This window comes from Mustelus asterias, chromosome 27, assembly GCF_964213995.1.
Source record: "Mustelus asterias chromosome 27, sMusAst1.hap1.1, whole genome shotgun sequence".
Taxonomy (NCBI): Eukaryota; Metazoa; Chordata; class Chondrichthyes; order Carcharhiniformes; family Triakidae; genus Mustelus; species Mustelus asterias.
The window spans coordinates 6,575,111-6,601,554 of NC_135827.1; the positions used below are offsets into that span (position 1 = coordinate 6,575,111).

Genomic DNA, 26,444 nt, shown 5'->3' on the forward strand with positions numbered 1-26,444 from the left:
GGGCGGCCATGCCATCCCACAAAACCTTCAGGATGAAGCGATTCCTCGCTAAGAAGATGAAGCAGAACCAGCCGATTCCACAGTGGATCCGCATGAAAACCGGCTACAAGATCAGTACAAGTCCAAGAGGAGACACTGGAGAAGGACCAAGCTGGGCCTGTAAAGGGATGCACCATCACTGGTACACTACCAGCCGCAGCCATCTCTCCCGCTCTCGTGCCCCTGCAGGGAAGAGTAATCCGACCAGGGGGTGATCTGGGTCGCACCCCCCCCCCCTCCCCCCCACCTCCGACCAGAGGATGATCTGGGTCCCGCCCCCCTCCTCCTCCCCACCAACCCCCCCCCCCCCCTCCCCCACCCCCCCAACCAGAGGATGATCGTCAGAGAGCCGCACTCTCCGCTTTCTGCTTTCTTTTTGTTTCGCGCCCGGGCGCTCTGTCAGATTTTTTTTTAACTGTGCATGCGCAGTTCAGAGCTCCACTCGGTCTGCCAGCGCTAAGCCCCGCCCACAGCGCGAATCGGACTGGAGCCGGCAAAACGCGTATGGGCGCGCTGGAAAGAGGATTCCAGGCTCGGATCCGTATTACGCTCGGACTCGGCACTTAGACTCAAAATGGTAAAATCAGGCCCATAGTCTTCTATCAGTGGAGAATGTCACTGGGCATGATCGCCGTGACAGGTTAAGTTAAATGTTTGATATGTTAAGGGATTGTAAGTTTCATTCATGTTTAACGGCAGTTATTATATAGCAATGTTAAGCCGTGTAAATGAGGTTGCACGCCAGCGCTACTGGCTCATTCAGAACCCTACACCACTACAATATTGCAGCAAGGGCTATGGTGGTAAGTGTGTTACTAGACTTGTAATTCGGGGGCCTGGACTAATGACCCAGAGGATATGATTGCTGGGGAACTGAAATTTAATCAAATAAATCAGGATTAAAAAGCTAACATTAATAACGGTGAACCTGAAACTGCTGGATTGTTGCAAAAACCCATCTGGCTCACTAATTGGGAATGAAATCTGCCATTCCTTACCTGGTCTGGTGGATATGTGACTCGAGAAGCCCTGAAATGTGCTTGATGTTTTATGCGTCCACTGAAATGGCCTAGCAAGCCACTCCCCTGTATTCAATGTGACTCACTGGCATGGGCAATAAAACGCTGACCTTAGCGACCATGTTTGCATCCCGCAGCCGAATAAATAATAGCTGTGCCCTGCTCCTGTTTTCCGAGTCAAGGCTTCAAACAGAGAAGTTGCACCTTCAGGCAATAGTTCCCGCTCAGGTTCTCTGACAAATTTTTCATAGCTGCAAGCTGCAGCAGGGGTTTGGAAAACTGCCAAACGCTGTGGAGTTTCCACTTGTCAAACAGGTTTCTTCAGCGCAATCATCAGTGACACATACATTGCAGAATTTAATGGGAAAATTACATTCAGTGCAAATCAACTTTTCACCAAATTTCACTCCAATCTGAAACCACGTTACGCCAGAAGTGAGCCCTGCCGACAAAACCGGTGAATAAACAGTTGGATAATACTGCTGTTGAGGAATGGAACCGGGGCAGGGCCCTCATTCCAGCCATAAAAGGGATCCTTTCTTTAATTTGAAGTAAATAATTCTCATCTTCCCAGATGAGATTTGTCTGCCTTTCCTCCTGCAATCAACTGTCCAATCAAAACAATTGTTAGGCCCCTGTTGTGCTGTGAGGATGATGCCAAGAGGCTGCAGAGTGACTTTGGACAGGCTGGCTGATTGGGCAAATGCTTGGCAAACGCAATAGAATGTGGATAAATGTGAGGTGGTGCCAAGAACAGGAAGGAAAATTATTATTTGAATGGTGGCAGAAGGAAAGGGGAAGTTCAATGTGACCTGGGTGGCATGGTGGAACAGTCGCTGAAGATTGGCATGCAGGTACAGCAGGCAGTGAGGAAAGCCTTCATAGCAAGAGGATTTGAATAAAGGAGTAAGGATGTCTTGCTGCTGTTATATAGGGCCTTGGCGAGGCCACACCTTGAGTATTGTGTGGAGTTCTGGTCTCCTAGTCTGAGGAAGGACATTCTTGCTATTGAAGGAGTCCAGCGAAGGTTCACCAGAATGATTCCTAGAATGGCAGGACTGACATATGAAGAGAGACCGGATCGACTGGGCTTGCACTCACTGGAATTTAGAAAAATAAGGGGATTTCAGAGAAACATTAAAAATCCTGATGGGACTGGACAGGCTAGATATGGGAAGAATGCTCCCGATGTTGGGGGCACTGAACAGGCTAGATCCGGGAAGAATGTTCCCGATGTTAGGGGCACTGGACAGGCCAGATGCGGGAAGAATGTTCCCGATGTTGGGGAAGTGCAGAACTAGGGGTCACAGTCTAAGAATAAGGGGTAAGACATTCAGGAGTGAGATGAGGAAGAACTTCTTCACTCAGAGAGTTGTGAATCTGTGGAATTCTCTACCACAGAAAGCTGTTGAGACCACTTCGTTAGATATGTTCAAGAGGGAGTTCGACGTGGCCCTTGTGGCTAAAGGAATCAAGGGTGTGGAGAGAAAGCGGGATGGGGTACTGCAAGTGCATGATCAACCATGATCATATTGAATGGTGGTGAAGGCTCAAAGGGCCGAATGGCCTACTCCTGCGCCTATTTTCAATGTTTCTATGGACATTTGTGTAATGGGTGCTGGGATACCACTAACTCCATTGATCCCCTCACCTCCCCCCCCCCCCCCCCCCCCCACCCCCCCCCCCTTGCCCAAAGTGTAAGAACAATACCACGGGCAATTATCACAGTGAAGTGGGCAGTGAGAGAGGGAGTGAGAAGTCACGACAGAAATAAAGGTATCACTTCAACTCCCCAAGGCTAAGGGCCCATTTGTTTTCAAAGCAATGGAATTAATTGGCAGCTGACACAAGTGTACACCCTAATTTTGCATTCATTGCCTAAGTTAAATAACTTTTTATTTGTCCATTCCTGTAGAGTTTTGTTATTTGAAATTTCAGCTCTGTTCCCTCTCCAGTGACTTTTCTCAAATGGACATAAATCCCTTGTGGCTATTTTGCTCTTGCATTTTAAAAAATAAAATAGAAATATTACGAGACTAACAACTGTCACAGCGCAGCCAATCCCCGGTGATCAGCCCAGATCAGGACACGATAAATCCCTAAATCAGAGCATCACCAGAGATGGATAGAAATTAATGGGAGCATGAACGTCTGACCTTTGGAGCTCCATGATGTGTTTTTAAGCAGCCCATAATAGCTTGGATAACTTCCAAACAAGAAGAACAGCATCACAGGTGGCAGGGTGGCACAGTGGTTAGCACTGCTGCCTCACAGCACAGGGACCTGGGTTCAATTCCAGGCTTGGGTGACTATCTGTGTGGAGTTTGCATGTTCTCCCCGTGTCTGCATGGGTTTCCACCGGTTGGGTGTTCCGGTTTCCTCCCCCAGTCCAAAAATGTGCAGGTTAGGTGCATTGGCTATGCCAGAACATTGCCCCTTAGTGTTAGCGGGATTAGCAGGGTAAATTACGAGGATAGGGTCTGGGTAGCATTGTTGCCCTCCTTCTGCACTGTAGGAATTCTATGATTCTAGAATAGGCTTCCCTGTGGTCAGCAGATCAGAAATATATTTACAAAAAGGGTTTCGTTGTTGAATATTGGTGTGAGAAGAGTTTGGCTGAGCAGACTTGTAACTAGGCTAGAGGGATGCAGGTAAGAGCTTATAGGCAGAGAGGTTGGGACACAGTGACCCGTAGGAATCTTCACTCCTGGAACTGTAACTTGGTGTGTGAACCATGATGGGACCCAGCAACAGGAAAGGTGGATAAACAGTGGATTGTCCATGAGGACAAAGGATCCTAAGAATCAGTGAAAGCTAGGGACAAAGGGGCAACGGGCTGGGTGGGGTCAGAGATGACAGGACAGCAATTGAATTCATGGTGAAGTGTGGTGTGGTGATATTGTCACTGGAGCAGCAATCCAGAGACCTGGGTTCAAATCCCACGATGTGGAGATGCCGGCGTTGGACTGGGGTGAACACAGTAAGAGTTTTAACAACACCAGGTTAAAGTCCAACAGGTTTATTTGGTAGCAAATACCATTAGCTTTCGGAGCGCTGCTCCTTCGTCAGATGGAGTGGAAATCTGCTCTCAAACAGGGCACAGAGACACAAAAATCAAGTTACAGAATACTGATTAGAATGCGAATCCCTACAGCCAGCCAGATCTTAAAGATACAGACAATGTGAGTGGGGGGAGCATTAAGCACAGGTTAAAGAGATGTGTATTGTCTCCAGACAGGACAGCCTGCAAGTCCAGGAGGCAAGCTGTGGGGGTTACTGATAATGTGACATAAATCCAACATCCCAGTTTCGGCCGTCCTCATGTGTGCGGAACTTGGCTATCAGTTTCTGCTCAGCGACTCTGCGCTGTCGTGTGTCGTGAAGGCCGCCTTGGAGAACGCTTACCTGAAGATCAGAGGCTGAATGCCCGTGACTGCTCGTGACCGTGACTCACGGGCATTCAGCCTCTGATCTTCAGATAAACGTTCTCCAAGGCGGCCTTCACGACACACGAAAGCGCAGAGTCATTGAGCAGAAACTGATAGCCAAGTTTCGCACACATGAGGACGGCCTAAACCGGGATGTTGGATTTATGTCACATTATCAGTAACCCCCACAGCTTGCCTCCAGGACTTGCAGGCTGTCCTGTCTGGAGACAATACACATCTCTTTAATCTGTGCTTAATGCTCCCCCCACTCACATTGTCTGTATCTTTAAGACCTGGTTGGTTTTAGGGATTTGCATTCTAATCAGTATTCTGTAGCTTGGTTTTGTGTCTCTGTGCACTATTTGAGAGCAGATTTCCACTTCATCTGACGAAGGAGCAGCGCTCCGAAAGCTAATGGTATTTGCTACCAAATAAACCTGTTGGACTTTAACCTGGTGTTGTTAAAACTCTTACTGTGTTCAAATCCCACCACAGCAGATGGTGGAATTTGTATTCAATAAATGTTTGGAATTATAGGTCTAACCATTGTTGATTGTCAATCTTGTCCTTCAGGGAAGGTCCTTACCCGGTCTGGCCCACAAGTGACTCCAGATCCACAGCAATGTGGTTGACTCTTAACTGCCCTCTGAAATTACTTAGCAAGCCACTCAATTCAAGGTCAATCAGGGATGGGTGCCAGCGACGCCCAGGAACGAAGAGAAAAAATATATAACTCCAGTCAGCTCTTCAAGGTGCAGAATGGAATTTTCACCCACTCCCAAAAGATTAATTTTCCAATACCCTTATCACAGGAGCTCACGCATGAAAGATAGGGTAGAAAACTTTGCCATCCCCCACTTCACTGAGTGTGGCATCTACATTAGAACAGAAATCAAACTCAAAAGTTCAGACAGAACGCAACTTTCTTCAACGTTGGTCGCTCAAAGGAAATCTGGATCTGAATTATTTTTATGTCCACTTGAATTCCACTTTGGAAAACTTCAGATGAACATTCAGAATCATTTTATTTTTTGTTTTAAACTGAGAGTCTCCAAATACATTGAGAGGTAGAAATTGGAGGATTGATTTCATTGAAAATGTTAATTCGACAGTAAAGCTGTACAATACACTCAGCACATACAATGCTTGCCCATTTAGTGCGATTTTGTAGAAACAACTTGCGCTGTTGAAGGTCTGGAAAGAATTCCTCTACCCAGTGATACCAGAGGGCCACATTCAGTTTATAATTGAAAAATTGCATCAGCACCATTAAAATACAATGAGTGCTCCATGCTGAGAGTTACCTTGAGGACTCAGCCACAAGAAGCCTCACCAGCTCTGGCTGTCTCGACAGTAGAAAACACCACCACCATCTCACCCACGTGTTAAGATTTAACTCTTGAAAGCAGATCCCCCCCCCACCTTTGACCAGACTATCTCTAAATAATGACAACATGGCACCAATAGATACGAAGTACGGTTTCCCAACACCAAGGCAAGGTTAACTAATCACTAGGGAATTCCAGTTCTTCCGATCCAAATCTCTGGTGCAAATCGTTACGAAGCAACTCAAGCCCTGGCTCTATGGGGGAATTCAAAATGGCCGCCATGCACAGAGCCACGAGCCAACTGGAATGGCGAGGCAGTGGACGTGGTAACATCACAAAGGAGTTGGGTTCGTTGACTCATTGCTGCTCCGATTCTCTCACTGGAGAAGACTAAACAAATTTCACGTGGGAGACAGAAAAAATTGTCTAACATGGGGAGATACACCAAAAATAAAACATGGAGGAGCTCCGGAAGGTTCTTGTGAAGTCCATGCATTCCTTTTCCCCAATTACAATTCACACAAGGCTTTCAGGACCAAATATCCAAAACAAGAATTCTCTTTTTTTTTGCATGGTCGAGAAAACACATCTTCCGAATCAACGCTTCGAACGTTGCCCGCAGTTACTCTGGTCAATGCCGAAAGTAGCGCCTGGAGTTTGGCAACCAAATCAGTGCAAAGTAGAATCTTCTGCACTAGCTATGATGACCCCAGCGATGCCGGGGAGTTGCCTGTGCCGAGGGCAATGATTATTCCATCCCAGCACGTATGGGGACGGAGTGCGCATGCGCAGCCAGTCCCCAGTCAATAACCGGGGAAATGCAGCAACCAGTCCGTTCAAAAGAATATAAATAAAACTTGCCACTCTTTGAAACAAAAATTACATCAAAACAGTGAGGTATTTAATTGCTCCGACATCCACCAGCTTCTTCAGAAAGAGCTGCTCGTGTGTGACATTGTGCTCCGAGTTCTGAAAAGGAAAGATAAGTTATTATAACAGGACCAGAACACCATGCTTATCCTCTCCAGCAACAACAAGCTCAACATACAAAGGCCAAGGGTGAGTGATGACACCACCATTATTAAATCATCCTCTCCCCCAGTCATGTCTGGAAAGGATTCCGTGGCTTGGCTTGTTCAAATCAGCCTTTCACCATAGAATCATACAGCGCAGAAGAGGCCCTTTGGCCCATCGGGTCTACTCGCACACATTAGAAACACCTAAACTCCCACTTAATCCCATCTGCCAGTATTTGGCCCATAGCCCTGAATGTTATGACATGCCAAGTGCTCATCAGATACTTTTTAAAGGACGTGAGGCAACCCGCCTCCACCACCCTCCCAGGTAGCGTATTCCAGACCATCACCACCCTCTGGGTATGAAAATATTTCCTCGCATCCCCCTAAATCTCCTGCCCCTCACCTTGAATCTATGTCCTATTGTGACTGATCCTTCAACTAAGCGGAACAGCTGCTCCTTATCCATTCTGTCCATGTCCCTCATCTTGTACAGCTCGATCAGGTCGCCCCTCGGTCTTCTCTGCTCCAATGAAAACAACCCAAGCCTTACCCAACCTCTCTTCATAGTTTAAACGTTCCATCCCAGGCAGCACCCTGGTGAATCTTCTCTGTAGCCCCTCCAGTGCAATCACATCCTTACTACCAGTGGAAAGGTTTCTGGATCAGGACAGGGTTCTGTGCAGGTCAACCTCACATTGCCATGTAAAGGGTCAACATTCAAGGGCTTCATGCACGGCCCCAATAAAATGACAGACCCTACACAACCCGACTGTTCACCTTTCCAGGAATGACCTTATCTCATCCCTCAGCCGACATCAATAATTCCTGCCTAATTAAAGAAAGTAATTGGTGATGCAATGTGCGACCCATCATGGAGGAGTAAACATTACTGGGCATGGAATGCTCACAGGCAGAGTCACAGGATAAAACCATTCGGTCTATTGTGCCAGTCATGGTTCTTTGTCAGAAGCATTCAATTAACCAATCATCGCTCCCCAGCTTCCACACAAACTGAAATACTTTTCCTTCCATGGATAACTTATCATGTCACATGATTAATAGCTCTTTAGTTACCATAAAGTGCACATTATATCCACAAAGGTCTCTTGACTTCCACAAAAGGTGAAAAATTTTCTCAGGCTAAAATTATGAATCGAGTTTATTTACTTATAAATTAATACTTAATTAATTAAAAGTAGGCGAACACAGCAAAAACCTCCTGCCAGATGTCCGACACCGCTGAGTTTGGTGGGAATATGGTGATGTAAAAATATTCTGCATAGGTTTTTTAAAATTTCATTTATGGGATGTGGGTGTCACTGGCTAGGCCAGCATTATTCACCCACCCCTAATTGCGCTTTGAGAAGGTGATGGTGAGCTGCTTTCTTCAATCGCTGCAGTCCCTGAGGTGTAGGTACACCCACAGTGCTGTTAGGAAAGGAGGTCCAGGATTTTGATCCAGGGACAGTGAAGGAAAGATGATGTATTTCGAAGTCAGCATGGTGAGTGGCTGGGAGGGGAACTTGCAGGTGGTGGTGTTCCCATGTATCTGCTGCCCTTGTCCTTCTAGATGGTAGTGGTCGTGATTGTGGAAGGTGCTGTCTAAGGAGCCTTGGTGATACTCTGCAGTGCATCTTGTAGTTGGTACACACTGTTGCTACTGAGCGTTGGTGGTGGAAGCAATGAATGTTTGCAGAAGGGGTAGCAATCAAGTGGGCTACTTTGTCCGGGATGGTGTCAAGCTTCTTGAGTGTTGTTGGAGCTGCACCCATCCAGGCAAGTGGGGAGTATTCCATCACACTCCTGACTTGTGCCTTGTAGATGGACAGGCTTTGAGGAGCCAGGAGGCGAGTTACTCACCACAGGATTTCTAGCCTATGACTTGCTCTTGTAGCCACAACATTAATGTGTGGGCGGCACGGTGGCACAGTAGTTAGCACAGCTGCCTCACAGCGTCAGGGACCCAGGTTCAATTCCGGCCACGAATGACTGTGCGGAGTTTGCACATTCTCCCTGTGTCTGCACGGGTTTCCTCCCACAGTCCAAAGATGTGTGGGTTAGGTATATTGGCCATGGTAAATTGCCCCTTTGCATCAGGGGGATTAGCAGGCTAAATATGTGGGGTTACAGGGATAGGGCCTGGGTGGGATTGTTGTTGGTACAGGCTCAGTGGACCAACTGGCCTCCTTCTGTACTGTAGGAATTCTGTATTTCTAATATGGCTAGTCCAGTTCAGTTTCTGGTCAATGTTAACCCACAGGACATTGATAGTGGGGGATTCAGCGATGGTAATGCCATTGAATGTCAGGGGGGGTGATGGTTAGATTCTCTTCTGTTGAAGATAGTCATTGCCTGGCATTTGTGTGGCGCGAATGTTACTTGCCACTTGTGAGCCCAAGCCTGGATATTGTCCAGAACTTGCTGCATTTGGATATGAACTGCTTCAGTATCTGAGGAGTCGCAAATGATGCTGAACGTTGTGCAGTCATTAACGAACATCCCCACTTACGATGGCGGGAAGGTCATTGATGAAACAGCAGAAGATGATTGGGCCTCTGACCAGAGGAACTCCAGTGGTGATTATTTAGTAAGTATAAGGGCAGCTCCCAGTTTAATTCTAACTGTTTCAAAACAGCAAGAGTTAAAACAGGGGACTGTTAAGGCTTGATAAGAATAACAAGCTGACTTTTTATTACATCTCGACATAGTTGCATGACCAGGAATATGACAGACCTGACCCCAAGATAAGTTATGAGTGCGTGGGGTGAGTTGGGCAGTTCGACATGTGTATCGGGTTTAACTGTTCCAAATCTCATAGAATCATATTCCTACAGCGCAGAAGGAGGCCATTGGCCCATCGAGCCTCCACCGACAACAATCTCACCCAGGCCCTATCCCCATAACCCCATGTATTTACCCTGCTAGTCACTAAGGGGTCATTTAGTTTGGCCAATCAACCTAACCCGTACATCTTTGGAGTGTCAGAGGAAACTCATGCAGACACGGGGAGAACATGCAAACTCCACACAGTCACCCGAGGCCGGAATTGAACCCGGGTCCCTGGCGCTGTGAGGCAGCAGTGCTAACCACTGTGCCACCGTGCATCTCCTTCACTATTTCCTGTTTGACTGGCCCTCACTGCCATTTTAACAATCTGACTGGACACAACCAAGCATCTGACTGATAATAACAATATTACTAAAGAAAGCTTGCGGTTAATCTAGCGCCTTGCAAAATCTCGAGGCATCTCAAATCATTTCACTGTCAACAGTCAAGTACTTTGGAAATGCCGTCACTGTTGTTACACCAAAAACAGCCGTTAATTCATGTACCGAGGTTCCGCAAACAGCAATGCAGTAATGACCGAGTAGTCTGTTGGTTGAAGGATAGATATTAGCCAGGCCACCAGAGAGAACTCCCCTGCTCCTCTCTGAATTAATGCCACGGGATCGTCTACATCCACTGGATAGGGAGTAGTAGGTAAGTTGGAGGGAGGGGTGATGGAGGAGTGAGGAGGAGGTGAGAGGTGAAGGAATGTGGGAGGGAGGGAGGTGGGAGGGACGGTGAGGAGGAGGAAGGGGCAAGGGAGGCGGAAAGGGGAGGGAGGGAGAGGGGAAGGGATGGAGTAGAGAGTGGGAAGGTGGGAGTGAGCTGGGGAGGAAGACTAGCTTTAACATCCGACAGCTGATTCCTCTGACAATGCAGCACTCCCTCGGTACCGCACGGGTGCTTTGGCCTTGATTTCTTGCCCGAGGTCTGGAGTGAAGTTTGAATCCACTGACTCTTTAAATCGAATACTTACAGACATTTCTTTCATGGTAGTTTTGCCGTAGTAGTGAATGGGAGTATTTTGTTGACTTAGTGGGTAACCAAAGCCCGCAACATGGACCTCATCGCAGTAGTTCAGAGCCACAGTGATGGCGAGAAAGCCAGTGGTGGGGTGCACCGGTTTCTGTCAATGCAAAACACAAAGACATTGAAATGAGAGGTGGTGTGCCTGGGCGACAGTTATGCTGCCACTATCCCCATCTCAACAATAATTAAAGCGAATACTGTGGATGCTGGAGACATGAAATTAAAACAGAAACATCGGAACATAGGAATCAGCTCTTCGAGCCTGCTCCGCCATTCAACTGGATCATGGCTGATCTCTGGATAAAAGCAAATTACTGCAGATGCTGGAATCTGAAACCAAAAAGAGAAAACGCTGGAAAATCTCAGCGGGTCTGGCAGCATCTGTAAGGAGAGAAAAGAGCTGAGGTTTCGTGTCCAGATGACCTTTTGTCAAAGCTAAAAGGCAGAGGAAGTGGGAGATATTTACACTGCAGGGGGAGGGAATGAGAGATGAGTCATAGCCACAGAAACCAGGGAAACCAGTTAATAGCTGTCCAGAGAGAATAAAGGGCGTGAATGGCCAAACCGCAGAGAAGCTGGGGGCGGGGGGCAGTGGGGCGGGCAGGGGGGGGGGGGGGGGGGGGGAATGGATGGGACAGAGGAAAGATTTAGAAAAGGGGGAGATAAGGTCAGGGAAGGGGCGTAAAGTAGGGAGAAAGGAGTGGGAAGGAAAGAAACTCATCTTTCATTCCCTCACCCTGCAGTATAAATATCTCCCACTTTCTACACCTTTTAGCTTTGACAAAGGGTCATCTGGAGTCGAAACGTCAACTCTTTTCTCTCCTTACAGATGCTGCCAGACCTGCTGAGATTTTCCAGCATTTTCTCTTTTGGTTTCATGGCTGATCTCTCCCTGGTCTCAAATCCACCTCCCCACCTGTTCCCCATATCCCTTTACCCAATCTTTTATCAGAAATATATCTATCTTCTTCTTGGAACCATTTAATGATTCAGACTCCATTGCGCTATGGGGGCAGCGAGTTCCACAAATTCACCACCCTCTGTGAGTAGTAGTTCCCCCTCATCTCAGTGTTAAATCTACCGCCTCTCAACCTATACCTGTGACCTCTTGTTTGAGATTGTCCCATAAGAGGAAACATTTGGTCCACGTTTACTCTATCGATCGCTTTTAGAATTTTATATACCTCGATCTGATCCCCTCTCGTACTTCTAAACTCCAGCGAGTACAAACCCAAACTGTTTAATCTCTCCTCATACGTCAACCCCTTCATCCCCGGAATCAATCTGGTGAACCTCTTTTGAACTGTCTCCAATGCCGCGACACCCTTCCTCAAATGAGGAGATCAAAATTGGACACAATACTCCAGATGTGTGGTGGAATTTTACCAGCACGCCCACCCGAGGCTCGTAAGATCCCGCCCGAGGCCAACGGAGAATGCCGTTCTGCGAGCCTCGCCCACCCTGATTCCGGGGCGGGCGTGCCGGTAAAATTCCGGCCGTGATCTCACCAGCGCCCTACACAATTACAGCAACACTTCCCTACTTTTAAAACAGAAAGTGCTGGAAAAACTCAGCAGGTCTGGCAATATCTGTGGGAAGGGAAACAGAGTTCATGTTTTGAATCTAATTTTTCTCTTTATCTCACTCAGCCCCAGATACTAAAGGCGCAATAAGGGCACACTTTTTAATATATACTCTTATGTGAGGAATAAAAGAATGACCAGGGTGAGGTTAGGGCCGGTCAAGGACAGTAGCTGTGTAGCAAAGTACAAGCTTTGTTCCTGGAATCTCTCCGATCCACTGGAACAACTTTCAGGTGACAGGTGATGAAAAATCAAGGAACGCTCATCTCCAAAGAAACGGAAGGCATCCAGGTCAAAGCGGAGCTTGTCCGGCTCCCGCTCATCTCCTGGCAACGCAAAGGTTGAAAAGGAGTCCTCAGCTTTGCTGTCCAGGAGGCAGCAATTGTAGTCAATGATGCTGTATCTCGGGCTGGAGTCCTTGTCTGGCCTCAATGTAGCTACACAGTGGTCCATTTAGAAAGGAACTTGTGTATGGAGTCAGTAGAGATAGGCGAGGTGATGAATGAATACTTTTCTTCAGTGTTCACCAAGGAGAGGGGCCATGTTTTTGAGGAAGAGAAGGTGTTACAGGCTAATAGGCTGGAGGAAATAGATGTTCGGAGGGAGGATGTCCTGGCAGTTTTGAATAAACTGAAGGTCGATAAGTCCCCTGGGCCTGATGAAATATATCCGAGGATTCTTTGGGAGGCAAGGGATGAGATTGCAGAGCCTTTGGCTTTGATCTTTGGGTCCTCACTGTCCACGGGGATGGTGCCAGAGGACTGGAGAGTGGCGAATGTTGTTCCTCTGTTTAAGAAAGGGAATAGAAATGACCCTGGTAATTATAGACCGGTTAGTCTTACTTCGGTGGTTGGTAAATTGATGGAAAAGGTCCTTAGGGATGGGATTTATGACCATTTAGAAAGATGCGGATTAATCCGGGATAGTCAGCACGGATTCGTGAAGGGCAAGTCGTGCCTCACAAATTTGATAGAATTTTTTGAGGAGGTAACTAAGTATGTTGATGAAGGTAGGGCAGTTGATGTCATATCCATGGATTTTAGTAAGGCGTTTGATAAGGTCCCCCATGGTCGGCTTATGATGAAAGTAAGGAGGTGTGGGATAGAGGGAAAGTTGGCTGATTGGATAGGTAACTGGCTATCAGATCGAAATGATGTGGAGATGCCGGCGTTGGACTGGGGTAAGCACAGTAAGAAGTCTCACAACACCAGGTTAAAGTCCAACAGGTTTATTTGGTAGCAAATACCATAAGCTTTCGGAGCTTGTTGCTCCTTCGTCAGATGGAGTGGTCTCTGTTCTCCAACAGTGCACAGACACAGTAATCAAGTTACAGAATACTAATTAGAATGCAAATCTCTACAGCCAGCCAGGCCTTAAAAGGTACAGATAATGTGGTAGGAGGGAACATTAAACACAGGTTAAAGAGATGTGTATTGTCTCCAGACAGAACAGCTGGTGAGATTATGCAAGACCAGGGGGAAAGCTGTGGGGGTTACTGATAATGTGACATAAATCCAACATCCCAGTTTAGGCCGTCCTCATGTGTGCGGAACTTGGTTATCAGTTTCTGCTCAGCGACTCTGCGCTGTCGTGTGTCGTGAAGGCCGCCTTGGAGAACGCTTACCTGAAGATCCAAGGCTGAATGCCCGGGGGGGGGGGATCAATATATCCGATAGGAGAAATTACCCAGACAACGGTGAGAATGTGAAACTTGTTATCACAAGGAGTTGCTGGGGCAAAGAGCATACGTGCATTTAAGGGAAAGTTAGAAATGTACATGGGGGAAAGGGACAGAAGGATACGTTGATAGGGTTGGAGGAGACTGGCGTGCAGCACCAAGATCAGACAGATCAGTCTGGGGATATTTCTGTGCTGTTTCTAAGTGATTCTATAGAAATAGTAATTCTGTATAGTTACACCTTGACCCTGACCTTGCCAAATAATCCACTCTGATTACATGAGATTACATGGATTAAAGCGCGGATGGATGGATTCCTGAGCGGTAAGGGAATTAAGGGTTATGGGGATCAGGCGGGTAAGTGGTACTGATCCACGTCAGATCAGCCATGATCTTATTGAATGGCGGGGCAGGCTCGAGGGGCTAGATGGCCTACTCCTGCTCCTATTTCTTATGTTCTTATGTTCTTATGATTAATGATGACATCAATGCCTTAATATTTGCCTTGCAAAGCAAACATGAACTCCGCAGTCACACTGTCAGAAAGGCTGATTAATAGATAATGGGACAATGTTTCCAATGTTCCCGATGATAGTGGAGTCCAGAACTAGCAGTCATAGGCTGAGGATAACGGATAAACCTTTCAGAACTGAGGTGAGGAGAAATTTCTTCACCCGGAGGGTGGTGAATGTGTGGAATTCACTACCACAGAAAGTAGTTGAGGCCAAAACGTTGTCTGATTTCAAGAAGAAATTAGATATAGCTCCTGGGGCTAAAGGGATCAAGGGATATGGGGGGAAGGGCGGAATCAGGACATTGAACTTGATGATCAGCCATGATCAAAATGAATGGCGGAGCAGGCTTGAAGGGTCGAATGGCCTACTCCTGCCTCTAGCTTCTATGGGGGCGATTCTCCCATCGCGACCCACAACTTTTCTGGCGGCTCGGGCTGGGAGATGCGCCTCGTCGGCCTATTTCCGGGATTTGCACATGCGCCGGGAATGCATGCACATCTCCCAGAACCGGAGAACAGTCGGAGTCCTGACCAAGCTGGAAACTGGCGGGAAGACAGGGAAGTCATTTGACTCTTTTTTTAATGTAGTTTAAATATGTTTAGCATTTCATTATCGGGAACTTGCCAGCCCCCCTGGGTTTTTAATGAGGTTCACGATTGGGACCTCTGCAGTGCACAGAGTGCGGAGGTTCGAATGTGAAGTTGAACTGAGAAAACAATCGTGATCTAGAACAGTTTCCCCACCAATTCAGCAGTTTTGGGAGAATCGCCCCCTTTGTTTCGAAGTACAGGGTGTACAAACTACTTTCAGCAATATGAGAAAGTACCAGCTTGCAAAGGAGATCTGGGAACGTTGATACTCGGAAATTATCCAGTTTGTCTGAAGTGAGGGGAAGGAATAAACATTGAGGGACGCAGCTTAATTAGCGCAGAAAAGTCACTTTTTTAGTAGAAAGGAAATGATTGGTTAACAGTTGGTGGAAGTATTGAGGCAGGCGAATGGGGGTCAGCTACTTAGCCCAGTGAATGTCAGCAATGAATATTCCCACTGGCAGAGGGAAGCTCCCAATGTTCTTCCTCCACAACGTATCCCCCACCCCAAAAAAGAGCAGCCCCCCCCTGCTCTCCACACAAGGCTATTTAATAAGATAAGAACCCATGGTGTGGGTGTAGTATTTTAGCATGGCTAGAGGATTGACTAACTGAAAGAAGGCAGAGAGTTGGGGTAAGAGGGGCATTTTCAAGAGGATGATGGCACGGTGCCATTGTGGTTAGCACTGTTGCCTCACAGCGCCAGGGACCTCGGTTCGATTCCCGGCTTGGGTCACTGTCTGTGTGGAGTTTGCACATTCTCCCCGTGTCTGCATGGGTTTCCTCCGGGTGCTCCGGTTTCCTCTCACATCCAGAAGATGTGCTGGTTAGGCGCATTGGCCAAGCTAAATTGCCCCTTAGTGTCCTGGGATGTGTAGGTTAGAGGGATTAGCAGGGTAAATATGTGTGGTTACGGGGATAGGGCCTGGGTAGGATTGTTGTCGATGCAGACTCGATGAGCCGAATGGCCTCTTTCTGCACTGTAGAGATTCTATGATTGTAACTAGTGCCACAGGGATCAGTGCTGGGGCCACATTTATTTACAATATATATTAGTGACTTGGACGAGGGAATTGAATATTCTATTGCCAAGTTTGCGGAAGACACAAAAATAGATGGGAAGGCAAGTGGTGAGGATGACACAAAGGAGTCTACAGAGGGTTAGAGACAGGTTAGGTGAGTGGGCAAAAGTTTGGCAGATGGAATATAATGTAGGGAAATGTGAAGTTACGCATTTGGGAGGAAGAAAAAAGCAGCTGAATATTATTTAAATGAAGAAAGACTGCAGAAAGCTGCAGCACAGAGGGATTTGGGGGTCCTCGTATATATATCACAAAAATCTAGCATGCAAATTCAACCGGGAATAGGGAAGGCAAATGGAATGTCGGCCTTTATTTCAAAGGAAATGAAGTATAAAAATAGGGAAGTCTTGCTCAAACTATACAAGGCACTAACAAGGCCATACCTGGAATACTGTGATCAGTTTTGGTCCCTTTATCTAAGGAAAGATATACTGGCAATGGCGACAGCCCAGGGAATGTTCTCGAGGTTACCATCCTGGTAAAAAGATTTACCAGAATGTTGCCTGGTATGGAGGGCATTAGCTATGAGGAGAGGTTGGAGAAACTTGGTTTGCTCTCACTGGAACGACAGACGTTGAGGGCTCACCTGATAGACGTCTACAAGATTATGAGGGGCATGGACAGAGTGGATAGTCAGAAGCTTTTTCCCAGGGTGGAAGAGTCAATTACTCGGGGGCACAGGTTTCGGGTGCGAGGGGCAAGGTTTAAAGGAGATGTACGAGGCAGATTTTTTTTACACAGAGAGTAGTGGGTGCCTGGAACCCACTGCCGGGGGAGGTAGTGGAAGCGGATACGGTTGTAAATTTTAAGGGGCGTCTTGACAAATACATGAATAGGATGGGAATAGAGGGATATGGGTAGGGAGTTTTAGTTAAGTCGGGCAGCATGGTTGGTGCAGGTTTGGAGGGCTGAAGGGCCTGTTCCTGTGCTGTAATTTTCTTTGTTCTTTGTTGATCCCAGGTATGGAGGGATTTTCTTAAGAGAAGAGGTTGAGTGGCCTGTACACATTGGAGTTTAGAAGAATGAGAGGTGACCTTATTGAGGCATCTAGGATTCTCAGGGGGTTTGGCAGGCTAGATGCTGAGAGGCTGGTTCCCCTTGTGGGAGTGTCTAGGACCAGAGGGCACAATCTCAGAGTAAGGAGTCACCCGTTTAAGACACAGGTGAGGAGGAATTTCTTCTCTCAGGAGAGGAGTGAATCTGTGGAATTCTTTACCGCAGAGGGCTGTAGAGGCTGGGTCATTAAGTATGTTCAAGGCTGAGATAGATAATTTTTAATCAGTGAGGGAATCAAAGGTTATGGGGATAAGGCGGGAAAGTGGAGTTTACACCCTAGCTACGACTGTAACACTGCATTCTGAACTCTCTCTTTTCCTTCTCTATGAACGGTATGCTTTGTCTGTATAGTGCGCAAGAAACAATACTTTTCACTCTTTGTTAATACATGTGACAATAAAAAATCAAATCAACAAGGAATATTATATCAGATCAGTCATGAGCCCATTGAATGGTGAAGCAGACTTGATGGACCGAATGGCCTATGCCTGCTCCTACATCTTATGGTCCATCACTATTTTAATATTCCCACTTCCCACAGCAGCTATTCTGACAGTCTCTCCCAAAAGGTGTCAATTTAATGTTGAATTAAAGTGAGGGAGGGAAGGGGTTGCTTTGACTGACCAGCTTTACTGTCTATCCACCCAATAACAACTTGCAGTTATATAAGTGTGCTTAATATGGAAAAGAAATCTCAAGGCCTTTCACTGGTGCAACAGGTGATCAAGAAGGCAAATGGGATGTTGGCCTATATCGCAAGGGGGATAGAATATAAAAGCAGAGATGTCTTGCTGCATCTGTACAGGGCATTGGTGAGGCCACAGCTGGAATACTGTGTGCAGTATTGGTCCCCTTATTTGCGGAAGGATATATTGGCCTTGGAGGGAGTGCAGAGAAGGTTCACCAGGTTGATACCAGAGATGAGGGGTGTTGATTATGAGGAGAGACTGAGCAGATTGGGTTTGTACTCGTTGGAATTTAGAAGGCTGAGGGGGGATCTTATAGAGACCTATAAGATAATGAAGGGGCTGGATAGGGTAGAGGTGGAGAGATTCTTTCCACTTAGAAAGGAAGCTAGAACTAGACGGCACAGCCTCAAAATAAAGGGGGGTCAGTTTAGGACAGAGTTGGGGAGAAACAACTTCTCTCAGAGGGTGGTGAATCTCTGGAATTCTCTGCCCACTGAAGTGGTGGAGGCTACCTCGTTGAATATGTTTAAATCACGGATAGATGGATTCCTGATCGGTAAGGGGATTAGGGGTTATAGGGATCAGGCGGGTAAGTGGAACTGATCCACTTCAGATCAGCCATGATCTTGTTGAATGGCGGGGCAGGCTCGAGGGGCTAGATGGCCTACTCCTGCTCCTATTTCTTATGTTCTTATTATCAGAAAAAAGCTGACATTGCATCACATAAGGAGATATAAGGAATAGTGACTGAAACCAAAGCGATGTTTCTAAAGAACAGCTTACAAGGAGAGGTGTAGAAGCCAAGTGGCTTATGGGATTCTATAAACCAACACGGAAGCAGATTTTCATCCCACCTCCTCAGAACAGATTCAATCTCCAGTTGACTGAGGTGAAAGTTCAAAGTGCCTGGATGGAGAACACCAGCAATAACTTGTTGGACCCATCAGGAATACTTAGTTCATAATTTATATGTTTTGGGGCAGCATGGTAGCACACTGGGTTAGCACTGCTGCCTCACAGTGCCAGGGAACCGGGTTCAATTCCCGGCTTGGGTCACTGTGTGGAGTCTGCACGTTCTCTGCGTGGGTTTCCTCCGGGTGCTCCGGTTTCCTCCCACAGTCCAAAGATGTGCAGGTTAGATGAATGGGCCATGCTAAATTCTCCCTCAGTCTACCCGAACAGGTGCCAGAGTGTGACAACTAGGTGATTTTCGCAGTAACTTCATTGCAGTGTTAAGCCTACTTGTGACAATAAATTGACTTGTAGAATATAATGTGGTTTTAGGAATTAATGTCGTGCCTATAGAGAACGGGAAAGAAACAGAATAAGAATGCAACTCTAACAAGCCTGAGCTTATAAGGGCGGCACGGTGGCACAGTGGTTAGCACTGCTGCCTCACAGCGCCAGGGATGCAGGTTCAATTCCAGTCTTGGGTCACTGTCTGTGTGGAATTTGCACGTTCTCCCCGTGTCTGCATGGGTTTCCTCTGGGTGCTCTGGTTTCCTCCCACAGTCCAAAGATGTGTGGGTTAGGTTGATTGGCCACGCTAAATTGTTCCTTAGTGCAAGGGGGATTAGCAGGATAAATGTGGGGTTACTGGAATAGGGCCTGGGAACGATTGTGGTTGGTACTGCAGGAATTCTATGGTTACAGTTCAAAAAAAAGGGTGATGTCTAATGAAAGGCTGGGTCACTTTGACTTAAAACAAGTCAGAACAGAAAGGTAAGGGCCATAAAAAATGGGTGGAGAAACTTAAACCATAGATGATCTATCTGTGGGCCTTTTGGTGGAGATATGAAGTGGAATTTTCCTGTCCCGTCTGCCACGGGAATTGTAGCGGGCGCGACAGGACCATGGAAAGGTCCATTGACCTTGGAGGGGATTTTCCAGTCTTCGGGCGAGCGCAGCTGGAGAATCACCCATGGTGCAACCTTTGCAGTAGGGGCAGTCCAGAGACATGTGACTGTTTTGGGAGTTAAAGCTAAATTCGTTAGAAAATTTGGTAAACCCTGAAGAGTTATAAAATCCATTTAATTGCTTCGGATCAAAGGAGGAATTTTAAATGAGGGATACTTAATCTAAAGGGCTGTTTGAGGACACCCCAGAGCATGTCAAGTTGTCATGGAGAAGGGTGGAGCTGAAGGATGTTCAGTGAGTCGGTGCAGACGTGATGGGCCGAATGGCCTCCTCCTGCACTGTAGAGATTCCATGAGGATAGTAACAAACTATACAGACTGATCATGTGCAAATGGGCCAAATGGCCTCCTTCTGCACTGCAGGGATTCTATGATGATAGTAACAAACTAAACAGACTATGCAAATTCTTTGCACTAATCCAGGTTCTTGAAGCTAAAGGGCAATGAGAGTTTCACCGACTCCACGAAGTGCACTTCAAACTCACAAATCTTAAATTGTAACTCCACCACCTTCAACATTCACTCCCTCCACCATTGATGCACAGTGGCAGCAGTATGCACCATCTACAAGATGTACTGCAGCAACTCACCAAGGCTCCTTCAATGGTGCCTTTCAAACCTGCGACCTCTACCACTGTAGAAGCATGGAATTACCACCACCTGAAAGTTCGCCTCCAATCCACTCACCCCTGACTTGGAAATATTTCGTTGTTCCCTCACTATCACGGAACAAGGTCCTGAAACTCCCTCCCTGACAGCACTGTGGGTGTACCTACACCACAGAGACTGCAGCGGTTCCAGGAGGTAGCTCAACACCACCTTCTCGAGGGCAATTAGGGACGGGCAATAAATGGTATCCTAGAGAGTGACACCCAGAACCCGTGAAAGAATTTTTTTAAATATCCTTACCTTCTTGGATTTGGGAGGCACCTTGAGTGGGATCTTCAATAATTTGGTAGCAGCTTGATGGATGTAATAAGGGTTGAGGATCCGGATATTCGAAGGATTTGCATCCCAGATTAAGGGTGGAGGTTTCCAGAAACCCTTCCTCACCTGGAACAGAAACAAAGACTGCAGGTTTAGGGCAAAGAGCAGAAGGGGTTTTTTACTAATGCTGCTCAGAGGGACCTCTGTGTCCTGTGTGACCCTCACCTTCCCTTCTCAAGGGAGTGTGAATCAAATGAGGAGTTCAGAGAAATGTCGAGTGTTTGTCGGACATGCAGGGCACTCCGAGGAACTGCCAATGGTGTACTGTTACAGAACATCTCTGTTAAAGTGACAGTAACTCAATAACTGGCGGTAAATGAGAGTGTACAGTAAATGAGAGTGTACAGTAAATGAGAGTGTACAGTAAATGAGAGTGTACAGTAAATGAGAGTGTACAGTAAATGAGAGTGTACAGTAAATGAGAGTGTACAGTAAATGAGAGGGTACAGATTTCAGATGACCAGGAAAAAAGCCAAAGGGAACATGAAGAAAATACTTTAAGCAATAGGGACAGAATTCTCTGGCCGTGCTGATCTAAAAGCCGGAAATTCCCCCTCGACTGTCAATGGGGTTTCACACTGTCTGCCCGGTAAAATTCCAGTGGCGGGCAGGATGGGAGAATTCCGGTCTAGATGTTTGGAGTTTGCAGTTAACTGCCTGATAGATGGTTGGATACAGATTCAACAACAGACTCACAAGGGGCTGAATAAATACTTGGAGTAGATATTGTGCCGACTGGTGCAGGGCAGTGGGACTGAGTGGATCGCCCTTCAAGAGCTCGGGCAGACTCAATTCTAACTCAAGCAAATCAATATCTCTTTGGGGAATGGAATATTCTGACCCCATGCCCCTCCCTCCTGGCACATGTCCTGGGATCAGGATCAATCCAGATTATCTCAACGACAGCTGACTGACTCCACTTGAGTTGTAGCCCAGTGCAACTCGTCAATGTGCACGGGCAATTGCCAAAGAGCCCTGGCACCATCTGCTGGCCATCCAGTGTTTCCTTGGTATCTCAGTGGCTCTGTATTTTTATTTGTGGGTTGTGGCTGGGCCAGCATTAATTGCCCTTCAGCTGAGTGGTTTGCTGGGCCATTTCGGTGGGCATTTAAGAGGCAACCACATTGCTGTGGATCACGTGTGGGTCACATATGGGTGGGACAGCAGGTTACCTTCCCTAAAGGATATTAATGAACCCGATGTCTATTTATGACATCAACATTTAGTTCCAGATTGTTGTTGAATTCAAATTTCACCATCTGCCACGGTGGGATTCGAACCCCAGTCCCCAGTGCATTACCCTGGGTCTCTGGATTACTAGTCCAGTGACAACACCACTATGCCACTGCCCTCCCCAAAAACAGAGTCTGCAATACTACAGGACTGAGGCCCATTGACAGCGAAAGGATTGCAACTGAACATAGCATGTGATATGTGGTATGCATGGTCTTGGACACACTAGTCTCATTGGCAAGTTCAGGGATCGAACCAGAGACCTTAGTATGAGTAGCGCTACACTCTGTATGAGCTAACCAGCCAGCTGCTGATGCAGTGACCACCGGCGGTGCTGCATGGACATTGACAGCATTGAACAGTAATTCCGGCACGGTAGCACAGTGGTTAGCCCTGCTGCTTCACAGCTCCAGGGTCCCAGGTTCGATTCCCGGCTCGGGTCACTGTCTGTGTGGAGTTTGCATATTCTCCTCGTGTCTGCGTGGGTTTCCTCCGGGTGCTCCGGTTTCCACCCACAGTCCAAAGATGTGCGGGTTAGGTTGATTGGCCAGGTTAAAAATTGCCCCTTAGAGTCCTGAGATGCGTAGGTTAGAGGGGTTAGTGGGTAAAATATGTGGGGGTAGGGCCTGGGTGGGATTGTGGTCGGTGCAGACTCGATGGGCCGAATGGCCTCCTTCTGCACTATAGGGTTTCTATGATTCTATGATTCTATCTCATTGGCTGACAGTGGAATAGCAGGGAATAACAAGCACCATCCAAACCCACGCCCATCATTGGACCATCATTGACCCCACTGACAATCTTGGTCCAAATTATCAGTGAATTTCTCTCCCAAACCCCTGAGAATCATGTTTCCCATCTTGGGAGATGAAAAACCAGGACAAGAATGGCAGGACCGCCATGATGTGGGGAAGTCAAGTGAAGAAGCCACATTACTGAGGCAAATCAAACACAATTCAATGCAGTGTCTGAAAGCATTGTGTCAGGAAGCCATTTTGAACCTTGCCACAAACTATGCCAACACAAACCTTGGGGCAAAGATTCTCTGCCACTTATTTCTGTCTGGCACATTTCCACTGGTCCATTAGACTCATTGAGTCATAGCTTCCGAGGAGTGTCAATCAGTCAATTGCCACGCTAGTCCTTTTTACTTACACTAAAATGGAGCTGCACCTATCTTGCCTGACCTTCCGACTTGGGAAGTCTGAACAATGCAGTGCAGCAGCTTCCTGAGGCCTTCAATTGAATCCATTAGATCCGTCAAGGGGAACATACACTCCATTTTTACAGCACTAGCTGCCGTAAAGCAGATCTGGTTAAAAGTCTCTTTGAGAAGTCAGGGTGAAGGTAAGTGCGTGAGCGAAGTGGGTAGGATGGGGGGCATGGAGGTAGGATGGGAGGAGTGTGGAGGGGGTTGGGTGGTCAGCAGTGGGGGTGGTTGGATAGTATCACCAATAAGAGACTCTCCTTCCCTTGGCATTCAATGGTGTAACCATCACTGAATCCCCCACTGTTAACATCCTTGGGATTACCATTGATCTGAAACTCAACTGGACTCACCACATAAACACAGTGGCTACAAGAGCAGGTCAGAAGCTAGAAACACTGCGGCGAGTAACTCACCTCCTGACTCCCCAAAACCTGTCCACCATCTACAAGGCACAAGTCAGGAGTGTGATGGAATACTCCCCACTTGCCTGGATTGGTGCAACTCCAACAACACTCAAGAAGCTTGACACCATCCAGGTCAAAGCAGCCCCGCTTGATTGGCACCACATCCACAAAGATCCACTCCATCTACCACCGACGCTCAGTAGCAGCAGTGTGTACTATCTACAAGATGCACTGCAGCAATTCACCAACGATCCTTAGGCAGCACCTTCCAAACCCTCGACCACTTCCATCTCGAAGGACAAGGGCAGCAGATACATGGGAACACCACCACCTGCAAGTTCCCCCTCCAAGCCACTCACCATCCTGACTTGGAAATATATCGTCGTTCCTTCGCAGTCACTTGGTCAAAATCCTGGAATTCCCTCCCTAGCGGCATTGTGGGTCAACCCACAGCAGGTGGACTGCAGCGATTCGAGAAGGCAGCTCACCACCACCTTCTCAAGGGCAACTAGGGATGGCAATAAATGCCGGCCAGCCAGCGACGCCCATGTCCCATGAATGAATTAACAAATAGTAGTGGAGGGAGCAGCAGATGGTCAGTGGGGGGGGGTGTGGAATTGAGTGGTCAGTGGGGATGTGGTCAATGACAGTAGTCAGAGGTGGGGCTGTAACTAGGGGATCACCAAGGGTGTTGGGTGTGTGTTTGGGTAATGGAGGGGCAGTCAGGGAGATCAGGCGCATAATCAAAGTGTCGGGAATATAGTCGAGGAAATGGGAGGGCTGGCCGGGGTGTCCCATTGGGAGGTCCGAGGGGTTAGTTGGGGGATCAGGAGGATAGCCAAAGTTTTGGGATGGTAGTAGGGTGGTTGGGGGAAGGGGTTTGGGGGAGACTTATGTAGGAGGTTAGGAGAGTGGTCAGGGTTTGGGGGGAGTTGTGAGGGTATTTTACTGTGGGGTTAGCAGGGTAGTCAGGAGATCTGGATGTAGTGGAGAAGGATCTGGAATGGGGCAGTCTATAGTTACTCAGGAGTTAGAAGTGATTTTAACTCTTCTCATCTTTCCCGGGTAATGATTCCTGTAAAATCGATGATTCCCAATGTAGGGTCGTCGGAAGATTGAACTTCCAGGGCAATTTGCATGCGATCCTTACATGGGGACCTCTGCGAGTTCAGTGCATCTTTGGCGTACACCCCTTCCCACCCCTGGAGGTCGGGAATTATGAGACATTATCCATTGAGCTCAGTGGAAGTTCCCCATTGGCAGTTAACTAGCAGCACTAGTGGGCACAAGGCTCAATAACAATAATCCACACTCAACTCTTTTCTCGTTATACAGGATCTCCCTCAGCCACTGGGCATCCACCTGCTTAAAGGGTAAGAACACAAGCAACGTGCTCGGGTCGTTTTCAATATTCGGTTCCTTGGCTGCTGACTCAGGATAAAAGAATCGCAGAGTGGTCTTGCTGCCGACATCTTTCTCGTAGCCTCGGACAGGTGCATCATTTATTCTGTGGCAATAAATCAGAGGACAATTTACAAGTCCACATCCTAGCCTCTGCCATCTGTTATCAGAAGGATGCTATACGCAAATTACCTTTCTCCCTATACCTCGCCTTGAAGGTCCTTCCCATTGGTACGTGATTTTCCTTCTCTCTCTGAGTGTCCTCCTTCAGCTAATGATACTCAACCGCAACTCAACCAGTGCAGTCTCCAGCCCTCCCATCCCACAGTCGTATACCAAGCCTCTTCTCATTCAGTCTCTCTGCATCGTTCGAACATTGGAAACCTACAGCTCGTTAAGTTTTCATTCCTTAACCTTGCTGTCAGGGGTCTAACATAAGGCACTGCAGTGCCAGGATTGCACGGCATGCATGGGTTAACATGTTGGTGGCACCAGTGTGCCGTGCTATGGATTGGTGGCGAAACAGATCATGCTCGTTCTTCTTCAACATGACCCTGGCTGCTGAAACATCAGCCTCTGTTCACTCACCGACACTGAGTCCCAGTCTAGCACCGCAAACCCAACAGGTTAAAATTCTCATCGTAATATTAACACCCCTATAACCTCATCCCTCCCAATCTCTGCAAATACCTCCAACTCGATAACTCTTTGCCCTCAGTATCTCTGTAAGTCTGCCTTCTGGAACATTCTCCATTATCTTTGCTCCACTATTGGTGCACATGCCTTCAGTTGCCTCAGCCCCAGGCTCTGGAATTGCCTCCCCCTTATCCTTTAAACCCTCCTCTATCCGTACCTCTAGTCCAATCTCCAAACCTGCCTCAGTGTCAAATAATGTCTGATTGCCCTCCTGGGAAGGAGCTTGGAATATTTTACTTTGTAAAGGATGCTACGTAAATGCAAGTTGGTGCGTGCACCAAGGAAAGGCGTTGAGGGTTCCTTCAGAGGAGGAGGAAAGGAGGCTGGGACAGTAACCACTCACATCACACTTATGTAGCTGATCTACCCACTCACACAGAGACAGAGAGAGAAGAAAACATATCCAGGAAAAGCTGACAAAAATTAAAGCAGTGACACATCGCTCACCGAATCACAACATGGTATTCGTTGATTGTTTCTCCAAGAGAGCTGTTTCTCAGCGTGTATCCATTGCCGATGATGACACATTTCTTACAAGCCAGCCTGATAAAAGACAAGACCTTCAATAAACAGGAGTTCTTCAGTACAATGACCAAGCAAGTAAAACTACCCATAGAAAGAGTGGCATGGTGACACAGTGGTTAGCACTGCTGCCTCACAGCACCAGGGACCCGGGTTCAATTCCAGCCTCGAGTGACTCTCTGTGTGGAGTTTAC

General features: G+C 47.3%; 1 protein-coding gene across 10 annotated transcripts in view; it reads right to left on the bottom strand.

The window, feature by feature from the left end:
- Positions 1 to 5,407: 5,407 nt before the first annotated feature.
- The window catches only part of LOC144480067 (CMP-N-acetylneuraminate-beta-galactosamide-alpha-2,3-sialyltransferase 4-like), a 186,324-nt gene continuing 165,287 nt past the window's right edge, over positions 5,408 to 26,444 (bottom strand). For 7 of the 10 annotated variants that reach the window (XM_078199251.1, XM_078199250.1, XM_078199254.1 and 4 more), the window contains 5 exons: positions 26,176 to 26,271; positions 24,949 to 25,138; positions 20,707 to 20,850; positions 10,636 to 10,785; positions 5,409 to 6,783 (listed from right to left, as the gene is read on the bottom strand). In XM_078199251.1, the coding sequence (XP_078055377.1) occupies positions 6,694 to 6,783; positions 10,636 to 10,785; positions 20,707 to 20,850; positions 24,949 to 25,138; positions 26,176 to 26,271 (670 nt within the window). In that variant the 3' untranslated portion in view covers positions 5,409 to 6,693. Of the gene's footprint in view, positions 6,784 to 10,635; positions 10,786 to 20,706; positions 20,851 to 24,948; positions 25,139 to 26,175; positions 26,272 to 26,444 lie in introns of all 10 variants that reach the window. The other 3 variants (XM_078199259.1, XM_078199258.1, XM_078199257.1) reach the window with 1 other exon arrangement.